At 39.8% G+C, this 14,082-nt stretch overlaps 1 protein-coding gene across 1 annotated transcript in view; it reads right to left on the reverse strand.

Annotated features, from left to right (window-relative positions):
• The window catches only part of MALRD1 (MAM and LDL receptor class A domain containing 1), a gene marked incomplete at its 5' end in the record, with an annotated part of 844,763 nt that overhangs the window by 711,940 nt on the left and 118,741 nt on the right, over positions 1-14,082 (reverse strand). The window contains one exon of the mRNA XM_073885547.1: positions 4,959-5,105. Coding sequence (XP_073741648.1) covers positions 4,959-5,105 — 147 coding nt within the window. The remainder of the gene's footprint in view (positions 1-4,958; positions 5,106-14,082) is intronic.

Here is a 14,082-nt window from a genome sequence, read left to right on the forward strand (position 1 = left end):
CATTATTTGCAGAGAAAATAATTGTGAACTGGGAAAATAAAAAATATATATATATACACACACACATACATGTATATACTCTTAGCTATAATGAATAAAATTAACAAGGTCATTGGATACAAGGTCAACATTTAAAAATATAATTGCCTTTCTATATACCAGCAACAACCAAAAGTTTTTAAAAATATAACTTATAATAGCTGCAAACATATCAAAAACCTAAAAAAATTAGCAAAATATTTTTTAAATCTATATGTTAAAAGCTTCAGAATATTATTTAGATAAAATAAAGATGATCTAAGTTGACTGAGAAATTAGAAACATTTGAAAAGATTTTTCAATAAAATACAAATAAAGGTTACAAATAAGCAATCATTTTATACCCACAAATTAGAAGAATTTAAGCGAATATAATGCATATTGCTGACAGACAAATGGAAAAAAGCAATCCTATTTTGCCAATGGAATTTTAAGTATTAAGATTTTGGGGGAAAATACATCTTCCTGTAAAAATATAGTAGTCTCACTCACAGTTATTTATTGCATAGAATTGAAAGCGTCCTATATAAGAAAATGTGTAGAAGAATGGATTTTGCAGCACTGTCATACTGTCACTCAATAGGAGGATAGCTAGATATATTTTGGCATATCCAGACCAAAGAAATGAAGCAAACTAACAAAAAAATTAAGCTTCTGCTACTTCTAGGCAAGGTTGAGATCAGGGACAAGATTAAGTCTTCCTGAACTAGCAAACACACACACACACACACACACACACACACACACACACACACACAATGCGTTAAACAATGGTTTATGTACAACAATGAGGATATAAGATCACGGGATAATGATCTCTAAGAGAGGGAAAACAAATGAGCTAAGCCATACAATTTCCCCAGCTTACTGCCTAAACAGTTTCTGGCTGCCTTGTAGGAAGGTGGGAGCCAAAAGGAGACTCAAGTGCCTCGAGTTCATTCCAAGAGGACGGAGCTGCAAAGGTAGAGCTCCAGAGATGTGCAGTCTCCCCCTCCTGCAAATCTCCACCTGAGTACTGACCAGTACATGGACATGAGGAAACTACCTGAGGCTGCACCCTAAACTTCCGAAAGGGGCCACTTTCTGACCGGAGGTCACAGTGGGCCAGAAATAGTACTCTTGCACTCATCACCAGAATGAAAAAATTAATTGTACAGAGGGACTGGGCAGAGTACTCAAGTCAAACGAAAACTTATGTCCAAACAAAAACCTGTGTGCAAATTTTATAGAATATTTGTAATCACCAACATTTAGAAAAAGCCCAAATACCCTTCAACTGATCAATGGATAAACAAACTGCTTTATCCATGCAATGGAATACTACTCAGCAATAAAAAAAAAAGCACTGCAATCAACAACATGCTGAATCGCAAATCCATTCAGCTAACTGAAAGATTCCAAAGGCTACATACTGTAGGATCCAATTTATAGGACACTGAGGAAAAGGAAAAACTATAGGGATAGAAATCAGATCAATGGATGCCGGTGGCTGGAAATGAGATGGGTATTGACTACAAAGCAGTATAGATTTGGAGGAGAATGGAATTCTTTTATATCCTGAGTTTTCTGATGGTTACACAATTATATATGTTTGTTCAAACTCAGTGAACTATACACCAAAAAGGTTGAATTTTACTGCATTTAAATTATACTTTAACAGATGGGCAACCCCCTCAGAAACCTGGCTGGGTGGCCGTGGACGGCAGGGTCCCTGATACCGGCAGAGGCAGACTGCACCATCATAACTGTAATGGCCCTCCCATAATAAACCCTTCCGAGTGGCCACACCACTAATAAATATGTATGTATGTGTATATATGTACGTATAAATGCATATATGTATATATACATATGTATGCATGGGTATATACGTATATATACGTATAAATATATATATTTAACAGAAAAAATAAAATTCAAAACGACTATAATTGATGACTTGGAGGAATTGCCATGAGCTATCTTTAGTAAAGGAAATAAGATACAGTAGTTACAACAGGATCCCATTTTTTGACAAAATAAACAATCGCCAGGATACTTACAACCTTGAATGTATACATATCAATTATGTACATATATGTATACATGAGCGTAGATAAAAATAGATAAACATGAGTTGCCTGCTTGGATGTTCAATAGGGTAACAACTAGAAACTGGAAAATAAAAACCAACCAAAGAAGGGAGGTAGGAAAATCAAGGTTTTACCCTAAAAAGAAAAGCTACATAATGTCAAGCGATTCATCCTTCATGTAAAATTACATATGGGAGTGTGCATATATGAGGAAAAATACTGGAGATTAAACAGTTCCTTAAGGCGCTGTAACCCACCAAGACATAGGTCTAGGAATGTAATAGGCTGTATACAAGTGCACGGTCTTAGACGTGGGAACCGGGAGACTGAGCCTGCTGCCTTCCCCCAGAAACTTCCATTTCACTTCTCCTTGCTCTTTCTGGTACTGACTTTTTCTCCTCCTCATTTGGGATGTAAGACCACTAGTGATCATCTTAAAGTCAGAATGACAATCACAGGTAAAGAAGAACAGACTTAATGGCCAAAGGACTCTTGATTTGCCCTTTCCTGAGAGAACACCTGTAACTTCTTTGCCGCTTTCACTTTCAATTAGAACAGCTACCCGCAGTTCTATCAGTTGTTATCTGTGAGCATTGTTTAGATCCCAGAAAAAGAAAAATGGGTCCTTCAATAATTAACAAAGGAGATCTTTTAGAATCTCTTTTTGGCATAAATCATAATTAAGTGGTAATTACACAATGTCTAAAGATTACTTATGTTTTCTTATTGTCACAGCCCTGCGGTATTCCTAGTTTTCTTACTAGAACGAACGGACACCAGACAGCTATTCACATTTAGTGGGCTTTTACTATATAACAGGTATTACTTCATTTAAACCTCGTAATAATTGTTCTTGAAAGATATTTTGATTTTCCCTATTTTCTAGCTGAAGAAAAGAAAATGAGGCACAAAGGCACTTAGCTAATTTGTGCAGTGTCAACAACATCCTGACTTACCCCTGGGCAATGAGGGGTCTCCGCCACCCTGCTGTATGAGAGGTCACCTAAGGCCACCCCATGCACCATGTGAGGAGCTTACGAGTAGAAAAGAGTCACACTGCAAGCACCATTTAGCCCAAGGCAGAGCTCCACACCTCCTGAAACAGCAAGCCCATCTCCCCCAGAGACCCAGGCGCAGAGCCAGACTGAACACGCCAACAGGCGAGCCCGCAATAAAGATGACCCTAGGCCTCAGTGTGTCTCACCCTTCCCGGATAGCTCTTAAAGCTTCCTAACTTCAGCCTTCTACCCTCCACCCCCAGCCAGGCCAAGTCCCAGCCTCTGAACCACCCTGGAGCTTCCTTTAAAAGGTAATCAGCAGGCCATTCAGTGTTACAGAAAAGTGTTGCATCTCAGCCTTTTAGAACAAAACTAATGGGTCACGTGCTTTCATAGACTGAATGGTCACCATGGTCCTCCAGATAGATTTCAAATTCCTAAACTCTCCACAATCCCCCTCTTTAGTTGGCTGCTTCATCTTTTCTATGCTCTGTCTAAACACACACATCACTCGACTGGAACTACCTACATCTCTCCCACCCTCTTCCAGGATAGTCCCTCAGTTAGAACACCTCCCTTGACATCTCTTCTTACTTCAGCCTTTCTGGCAACTTTTCATTTCCCTTCAGTGCTCAGTTCAGGAGTCACCTCCTTCAGGAAGGCCTCTTGATTCCACCTGAGTCACCCTCCATCTTGCATAAAACATTTATTATATCTTATTGCAAATCCTCACTTACTTGCTTCAGTCACTAGACTTCAGACCACCCCAACGGCAGGGAGCATGGTTTCCTCCTGTGTACCCCAGGTCTAGTATAGGATATGTACTCAGTAATTGGTTTTAGAAAAGAAAAAGAAACATTATATGAGCTTGAAGAAAATGGGTTATTAACTTATAGCTCCAATCATTAGTCCTTTCTGTTTCAAACTTTAATCCACCACAGAATCTTAAAGAAAAAATAAGGTTCACTGGCACAAAAAGAAAAAATTAGGACCTTACTCCACTGTCAAATAAGCTGGGTTTATAGTTTAAGACAACGGATGGATGGTCAGAGTCTCCCTCCCCATCCCCTAACATGCTCCCCCACCAACTCCAGTTTCCAGTGGCTATAATTCAAAATACGGTCAACACCTTTAGTTCTGGCATCCCTCTTTGGAAATCTCAAAAGAGAATAAATAATGTCCAAGAGGGGGTCGACAGTACAGTTGTGTTTTTATAAAGTTAATATGATACTCATGTACCTAGGCAATGACATCTACACAAACAAGAAAAAATAGAAAACCCTTCTGTTTTCCTTGGAGATTCACAAACCCTTATTGAAACACTATGTGTCATTTGACTGCTTTAAGAGGATATGTAAAAATTGTAATCGTGGTTAAAAATACATGAGAAAGAAGACTGTTTGTTACAAAGAAGCCTTAAGAGTGATTAAATTCCATTCAAGCATTTGTCGATTTATTTTATAGATAGCGCTACACCTCTATTCTCTGTTTCCAGAAAGACTAAACTATTTTTTTTCTGTTTTGCAAAAATTGGATTGCTCTATAAAGAAAGCAAGCTTATTGTACATGAGTTCTGGCAACTAGAGAAAATTATCAGACTTCCCACCCTCACCATGCCTTCAACCCAACCTTGTAAAAAATAAGACATCAAAAATGTTGGTTATTAAAACAATATTCTTCTCAAGAAACTCAATTAACTACAAATTATTATGTTGATCAGGAGAGTTTCAAGCAAGACAAACCGGAGTTCCATGTATGTAGTCTATAGCTAGAAATGAAAATACACAGGACCATCATTCTGCAACACGAAAGAAAGGCAACCAATTTTTTTAAGAGGAAAATGTCCTACCACGACTTGAGTTTGCTGTGTGATCGGCATCAGGAAGGTGGGTCTCTCCACTGGCCAATCCTTTCATGACTTCCCACTGTGAATCTTCTGTGAGAAACGGCTCCCAGCCGCAGAAACCAGACTCAAAGTCACATGTGAGGGGATCTGCTGTTCCACATGGAAAACAGGTGAGGAGAAATTAAGTAGGAAATTTAATTCCTGAAACACTGACTTCATATTAGCCAATCAACTTCGGAGAGCAGAACAATCATTCCACTTTGTAATAAATGTCTTCTGATTATCAGAAGAGTTTTACTTTTTCCAACCGCAGAGTTTTCCATGTGTCATGTGAGGCACTGTCCTTCTATATTCTTCTAACTACAAGTGTGGCACATTTCATGCTGGCTGGCCATCTCTATTGTACGTAGTGATGTACAGTGAAACTAGAGCTTTTCAGAGACTAACTGATTCATCTGCCAAGACCAACAGGATTCACCTGCTGAGTTAGTAGTTTTAAAAACATCCATTTGAAAGAGAATGGATTCTGGACACCTGAACAGTTTGAGGCTGGCAACTTGGTATTCATTCTGTTATGCTATTTTACCAGTTTCTCAATAAATAAATAAATAAAATGCCTAGCCACTTTGGAAGTGCAGGTAAATTAGACATTCTGAACTTTGCTTTTGTTTCCCTCTTAATACACAACTAAAAAGTTGGGAAATACTTAAGTTTCTAAATTGATCACAAAAGAAACCAGTATGGACGTTCCTCAAAGAGTTAAAAATCTAACTACCCTATGATCCAGCCATTGCACTATGAGGTATTTACCCAAAGAATACAAAAATACTCATTTGAAGGGATACATGTACCTCAGTGATAAACATTGAAGCAGCATTATCAACAAGAGCCAAACTATGGAGAGAGCCCAAATGTCCATCGACTGATGAATGGATAAAGAAGGTATGGTATATGTGATGGAATATTACTCAGCCATAAAAAAGAATGAAATTTTGCCATTTGCAGTGACGTGGATGGAGCTACAGAGTATTATGCTAAGCAAGTCAGTCAGTCAGAGAAAGACAAATACCATATGATTTCACTCATACGTAGAATTTAAGAAACAAAACAGATGAACATAAAGGGGGAAATAGGCAAATTAGGAAACAGACTTAACTACAGAGAACAAACAGGGTTGCTGGAGGGGAGGCGGGGTGGGGTGGTAAACAGGTGATGGAGATTAAGGAGAGCACTTGTAACGAGCACTGGGTTTTGTATGTAACTGATGGATCACTAAATTCTACACCTGAAACTACTGTAACACTGAATGTTGACTAGAATTTAAATAGAAATTTGGAGAAAAAAAATAAAATGAGATAACTTAAAAAAACAACTAGTTCTAGATTAAGTCAGTGCTTGGGGTTGGTTAGCTTCATAGAGTCCTTACCAGTTTTGCCACCAAATTCGTGAGAAAAAAATAGCAAGACTGGGCAGTAAACTAGAAATTCTAACAATATGATTTGTGCTTTTGAGAAATTAGCTTTATGTGCTTAAATTCCCTTTGGCTAAAATAAGAATCAGAGTATCAGGCTATCTTAGATAACAGCTTGGGGAATAAATTAATACAATGTAAAAATTTATTTCTACATATTCCTTTTCACGCATAAGCTTGTTTATAATACTGGAAGAAGGGGGACAAAATAATTCTTGGTCAGAATACACCCAAAGTTTTGACAAACCTGAAGATCAAATGCTATTATCTTTAGTAATAAGAACAATAGACATGTTACCAGAAGTCCCCATTATGTGCCAGGTTTTTTGCATATATTACCATTAGTCCTTTCAAATACCCTACACAGTAAGTGTAATCATCCCCCAAAGAGAAAAGCTGTTCTAGGCAACTCGTCTGTAGTAAATTTAGTAAATGGAACATCTAGGCTTTGGAATGTCTAACACCAAAGCTTATATACTATGAAGCGTTCCTAAACCAGGGATTTCATCACCATATGCCTGCTCTTAACCATTATTTTCAATTTTAAATAATATGACCAAAGCAGGCATCCAAGGGGCTCAGTCAGTTAAGCGTCCAACTCTTGATTTCGGCTCAGGTCATGAACTTGGGAGTCATGAGATCAAGCCCCACATCGGGTTCTGTGCTCAGTGGGGAGTCTGCTTGAGATTCTCTCTCTTCCTCTCCTCTGCCCCTCCCCCCCACTCCCTAAATAATAAAATCTTTAAAAAAATAATATGACCAAATTGACCAGTGTACTGAATAAGCTCACTGTATCTTAATAATCAAAGGATCTTCAAATTTCTATAAACAGGGATGCCTGGTTTCATGACCAGATAGTTCATCACTAACATGTCAACTCTTAAAACACAGAAGTCCACTATGCAAGTAACACTGACACTTAAATTTTCTCTACATGTACATTTTAGATCTAAACATTTTTAGATCTCAGAGCTATGCTTGTTTAGACAGTCATATAATGGATATGTTATTTTTTTCTTTACAAATACTGTATTCTCCCTTAAATGATTTCCCCCCAAAATAAACATGAGTTAAGTACAGTATAATAATGAGAAGATGTTATGTATCACCTAATGGTAAATCAATATGCAAGGAAATGCCACTCCTAACTGGAAATCTATTGCTTCTGGATGTGTTTTTCTTTACTCAGCTCTGCCTACAGGGTTCATTGGATACTACTGACAAAAAGTTATTCCTCAAAGAAGAGTCTCTTCTGTTTTTTGACATAGACTTAAGCACCAATGACCAGCTGTGACAGTCTCCCGGACATCCAGAAAATCCTCTCGTCTAGTCCCTTGGCTCTCTATGAACCTTGCCACTTGTTAAGTGACCTCAGAACTCTTCTAAGTCAGTTGGTAGAGTCCAGACATACACAAGACTCAAAATACATATCTGAGCTCTGAAATGTGCTTAATGGTTCCAAATCCTCAGTTTTGGACTTGATCAAGGAACCCTTCCACCTACTCCCAAGGGTGCCCATAATTCTTCCCTCGAATACATCTTCCTGGAATAGAAAATCTTCCATGGGTAGGGTGACCACACTTTATGTCTGTTGTCCTAGCATAATAATACCTCTTTCCCCCCCCCCAAGTGTCCCTGTTTGGCTAATAAATTCAATATTGCCCTGTTGGGGGCAATAAATTATATAATAGGACACCTGGGTCAATTAAGCCTCTGACTCATGGCTTCAGCTCAGGTTGTGATCTCAGGGTTGTGGGATCCAGTCCCTTGTGGGACTCTATGATCAGCAGGCAGTCGGCTTGAGATTCTCTCTCCCTCTCCCCCGCTCATTCTTTCTCTCTCTCAAATAAATAAATCTTTTAAAAAATTATATATTAATACACAAAGGAAATAAATCCATGCAAATAACAATCTTATTCACTGCAGGTGACCACTGAAGCCACAAGTATCAACCCTATTCCCCAACTAGGCAACGGTATGAAACGGCAGGAAGACCAGTAAGGGTGGATGCAAAGTACAATGTAACCTGAGCATTGCCAAATCCTTCCACAGGCTCTTCACAACGGTGCCTAGGTCACCGAACGGCAAAGATATAAAGATGTCGAGACAGAATAACTTTGGATTGTACATATGTTGAAATGTGGTTTTAGGGGAAAAGTTGCTTTCTTTCATTATCTGATGTTTCACTGGTTAAAATGTCAATCATTGCACTTTCTGCAAAACATGAAACACCCTGTCCTTTGAAAAATGAAAATTAGTTTTTAAAATCCATCACCCTAAAAATATGTGAAAGCAAAATGGTGCAGTCATCTCCATAAAAATCTTGGTGAATGGCTCAGCTGTTTTTACCAATGACATTTATCCCAATATACTTCAAAGGACATTTTTTTAAAGCTAAACATTCTAGAACTTAACTGTGTTATAAAATATAAATCAAATTTCAGTCACTGAAGTTTAGGTTCTTCCATTAAAATGTCTCTACATAATTCAAAAGGTTTAATGTGTACTTATAAATATCTGAAGAAAACCAGGAGAGCCAAACACATTCTGACTACTAATAAATGCTGATAATACCATATATGATAAACGCTAAATATTTATAAAGTCTAAAAAATCATCTATTCATATTGTAAGTAGAATGTATTCATCACAGTGATTTTATTTGGTTGCTTTTAACTTTCTGTGATTGTAGAACACACTTCACTCTTTCTAATCAGAGCATGAGAAATGCCACTGTTCATAGTTTTAGTGAGATTTTGCTGAGTTCATCAGAGTAATATTTTAAAATTATGACAAAGCTTTCTCTTGCATATTTAACCACTGCAGCATATTGGCAGAAGAAAAAAACATTCACTGTGGCAGCTGAGAAATATTCTTCTGGATCATACAAATTAAAATAGTTATGACTCCTCTAGTTCAGAAATAAATCAATTTTCTATTACATTAGAAAAATGTATGGGAATAAATGGTGAATGTTCCATTCAATAAGCATATACTAGATCTTAATATATTATATAAACATTTTGTTAATATTTATTGAGAAACTACAAGGATCTTTTCTCCCATATAGCCTTCCCTTGCATGTGGGAATTTTTTAGCATACTTTTCTTTTTCAAACTATAAAAGACATTCAGAGACAGCATCACAGTAAATATTAAATGCACCGCATTGGATTCTTGGTGTAAGCTTCCGTCACTTGAATATTGTACCAACTTTTACTTTATTTTTTTCCAGCTTCTCCTTTAAAGTGTCACCGTTTGTATAGCATTTCTTTTAACTTTTTTAAAGATTTTATTTATTTATTTAGAGAGAGAGAAAAAACACAAGCAGGGAAAGCGGGAGAGGGGAAAAAAAAGAATCTCAAGCAGATACCACGCTGAGCATGGAGCCCAACTAGGGGTTCGATCCCAACCACCCTGAGATCATGACCTGAGCTGAAATCAAGAGTCGGATGCTTAAGTGACTGAGCCACCCAGGTGCCTCTATATGAGCATTTTAAATTGCTTTAAAAAAAATCCTACAATTAAAAGAACCTTTTCTCCTCCAGAATTTCCCACACCGTTCAATTTGAACACAGATCTGTCCATCTTTCCATCTTTTTTGGAACACACAGTCTTTTTGCATGTCATAATTGAAAGATATATATATATTTTAAATTTTTGTGGTAAAATATAGATGGCTTTTTAAATATTTTAAGTGTACAGTTCAGCACCATTCAGTACATTCACACTGCTGTGCACCCATCACCGTCCTCCATCTCCAGAACTTCATCTTTGCAAAGTCAAACTCCATACCCGTTAAACACCAACTCCCGGTCTTTCCCTCCCCCTCTCCCCTCCCTGGCAACCCCCATTCTGCTTTCTGGCTCTATGAATTTGACCCCTCCGTGCACCTTATATAAGTAGAATTATACAGTATTTGTCCTTTTGTGACTTATTTCATTTAACATAATGTCTTTAAGGTTCATCTATATTGTGGCATGTGTCTGAAAATTAGGGATATTTTACATGTAAATTATTCAGCTAGCCAATGTATACCCTTAAATATGTTTGGAACAAGGTGTATTTTAATTATTTTATTAGAAATATGTAAAGATACATAGCAATGCAATGCCTCTATTTTATACAGGAGCATATTAATAACTGTTGAAAATCTAGTATTCAGAATCATGCAGTATTTGTCCTGTGACTGGTTTATTTCCCTTAGCATAATGACTCCGTTTACATGAGGTATCTAAAATACTCAAACTCCTCGAAGCAGAGAATAGAACAGTGGTTACCAGGGGCTGGCGGGTACAGGGAAAGGGCGAGTCGTTGTTCAATGGGTATGAAGTTTAAGTCATGCAAGATGAATTAATTCAGAATTCCGCACAGCACCCAGCCTATCGTCAACAAATACCGTATTGTGCATTTATTTTTCAATTGTTTTGCAATACTTTCACTTAAGGCTTTGTTGAAAATATGGCCTTTCATAAATTATGTTCCGAAGAGGCAGAAAAGGGGCATAAGAAAAAAAAAAAAAACCCACTTATCTGTTCACTAACACGTTCAGCAGGACCGTTTTTCACATTCATTTAAACGATATATTTGCCGCTAAATTGCTGTCAGAGGTGTTTGCAGCTCCACGCAGGTCTTTGAAACTCCCACACAAATCTCGACGATAGGGACTTCTAGGGTCGGAGGGGCGAAGGTTTCCTGAGCAGGAGCATCCAGTCTGTTTACAACTTTGGCAGGTGACAGCCTCCACTCGGGAAGAGCTGTAAGACTTCTGACAAGTTCTGCAAAACTGCTTGGACTGCCCTGCACACACCACACCTGGGCACCGTGCCATCGGATGCTGCAGTCCTTGCAGCGAGAATCACCATTTGTCTGCCGTAAGGACTGGAAGCGCAGGTGCGCTTCGCCCTGCTGGGGTCTCAGTGGCGACCACCTCTCACGCGGGGGGCCGGCGCCCTGCGTCACCATCACCGCGGTCCTGGGCCCTCCCACCCACCGGGGCTCCGAGCACCCCCGCACCCGCGTTCGCTCACCCGGGTCTCGCCCCCTTCCTGGGGGTGGCAGAAGGCCAGACGCGAGCACCCGGCGACCGCGCGGGAAGCGCTCGCGCTGCCGGCCGCGGCTGAGGGAGGGGGCTGTCCCGGCCGAACGCCGAGCCGCCGCCGCCGCCCGCCCTAGCCGTGAACTCCTGGCCGAAGTCGCGGGCGGTGCACAGCAGCGTGCGCCGCCCCGGCGAACACGACACCCACACCTCCCGGCGCGTGTTCACCGGCAGAGCCGCGTTGCCCCTCCTGGGACCGCGCGGAGCACTCACCTGCGGCTGGCGGGCAGTGAGCTGCGCCCGCCCGCTGGAAGCTGTCGAAGGACCCGGCGGCCCCCCAGGGGCGGGTAGGCCACTGAAGACCAAGAGGCCGCAGAAGAGGAAGCGGGAGGGAGTCCACGCCCAGGGGCTGCCGGCTGCCGGGCCGGGGGCGGCCAGGGGGCGGGGAGCGGTACGGGTATGGGGTTCTGGGCGCACGCCAAGCTACACTAACCGTCTGGCATCTGTCCCCACGTGTGTGGCCATACGTGTGCCCCACCAAGTTAACAGGGCAAATCTCACGTTAAGTGTCCTTACTCCAGAAAGAAGGGACACAGAAAAGCTTCTGGAGGTGAAGGATAAAGATCAGGTGTCTGCGTATTCCAAACTCAAATTGTATACATTAATTATGTGTATTTGTTGTATGTCAATTATACCTCAATAAAACTTTTTTAAAAATTTATCGTTTGGTAATACAGTGATGCTCTTAGGAATTAGTTCCGGGAGTTTTAGCTTCTGTGAAAGATCTCTGGATAGTTTGCCTTAAGTCTACTTTTTTTTTTTTTTAGATCTTATTTATCTGACACAGAGAAAAAGCGCACAAGCAGGGGGGAGGGACAGAGGGAGAAGCAGGCTCCCCGCCGAGTAAGGAGCCCCATGTGGGGCTCAATGTGAGGCTTGTTCCCAATCGGGATCATAACCCCAGCGGAAGGCAGACGCTTAACCGACTGAGCCACCCAGGCGTCCTGCCTTAAGTCTACTTTTTATATGCCTTCCGTTTTTCCTCTCAGCGGGTTCTTCATTTCTGAAGGTTATTTGGCACAGTGCTATGCAGACAAACCACCTGAGACATTGTTAATAGGCAACTTTTGGTTCTGTAAGACTGCGATGTAGCCTGAGATTCTGTAATTCAAAAGAGCTCCCAGGTGATGCTAATGCTACTGGTCCACAAAGTATAGTAGCAAAACTCTAGCAACACTCCTTTTCACTTACCAATTAACTGCCTCAGAAAAGGCATGGGGCTAAAGGTTGTCAACTACTTTTGTTAAAAGTATCTGGAATTAGGGGCGCCTGGGTGGCTCAGTCGTTAAGTGTCTGCCTTTGGCTCAGGTCATGATCCCGGGGTCCTCGGATCCAGCCCCGCATCGGGCTCCCTGCTCAGAGGGAAGCCTGCTTCTCCCTCTCCCACTCCCCCTGCTTGTGTACCCTCTCTCGCTGTGTCTCTCTCTGTCATATAAATAAATAAAATCTTTGGAAAAAAAAGTATCTAGAATTAAGAGGCACTTGGTAGTAAAAAAAAAAAAAATACCTGAGTGAATGTGCCTTTTGGGAAAAGTACGCTGACAACAGAATACCAACTAACGATATCCATCAGTTAATATTACTGAGTCTCCAGTAAGTACTCCTGGTCCTATTCAAACTGCATATATGAGCTACACTGTCCTAGAGATCCATCCTAAAGTGGGATAAAAAGAAGGCATCAAAGCATGTTTCATTCGCGTCATGAACTTGGTAATTCTGTTTATAAGAAGATTTTGCATTACAAATTCAATTTGTAAAATACAAATTTAAAAGTATGTGTAGAATCAGGGCACCTGAGTAGCTCAGTCGGTTGAGCACTGAGGTCATGATCTCAGGGTGATGAGATCAGCCCAGCGCTGGGCTCCCCACTCAGCATTGAGTCTGCTTGAGATTCCCTCTACCCCTCCCCTTGCTCTTGAACATGCACGTTCTCTCTTTGTCAAAGAAAGAAAGAAAGAGAGAGAGAAAAAGAGAGAAAAAGAAAATGTTTTTTTAAAAGTCTGTGTAGAATGTTTCAAAGTGGTTTTAAATTTCAAAGGGATGTTTCTCCTATTTAGTAATAATATATATGAGCATGTGTATGTATACACAAATGTATTAAATATCTTAGTGCAGAAAATAATGTAATTTTATATCAATTCTAATAATTCCATAGCTATATAAATAATTTCCTCAAAACAAACATGATTGTACAAATATTGACATGAAATACTCATGTTGGCATCAAAATATATAGATATATATGCATCAAAATACATAAATATTTTGTAATATGCAACATGGCTACATTTTCATATCATAACTGCTATATGAAGTTGATCTCAATCAAGCAAGCATGCCAGGATGTCTTTGTTCAAATGAAGTTACATAATTTGGAAAATTTAACACACTAAGTAACACTATTGGTTGATAAGCATGGATATTTGTCCCTTCATTCAAAAAAAGCAAATAGCAAAATGATATCAAGATACACTCCAATGGAAAAATCCTAAATATGTAACCAATGAAACTTCAACAAAGGAAGAGAAATGGAAAAATATGTTCAAAATCAAATGTTAA

The sequence above is a fragment of the Callorhinus ursinus genome, unplaced genomic scaffold (assembly GCF_003265705.2).
Source record: "Callorhinus ursinus isolate GAN/ISIS: 27379988/994484 unplaced genomic scaffold, GSC_fseal_2.0 scaffold63, whole genome shotgun sequence".
NCBI classification, from domain to species: Eukaryota; Metazoa; Chordata; class Mammalia; order Carnivora; family Otariidae; genus Callorhinus; species Callorhinus ursinus.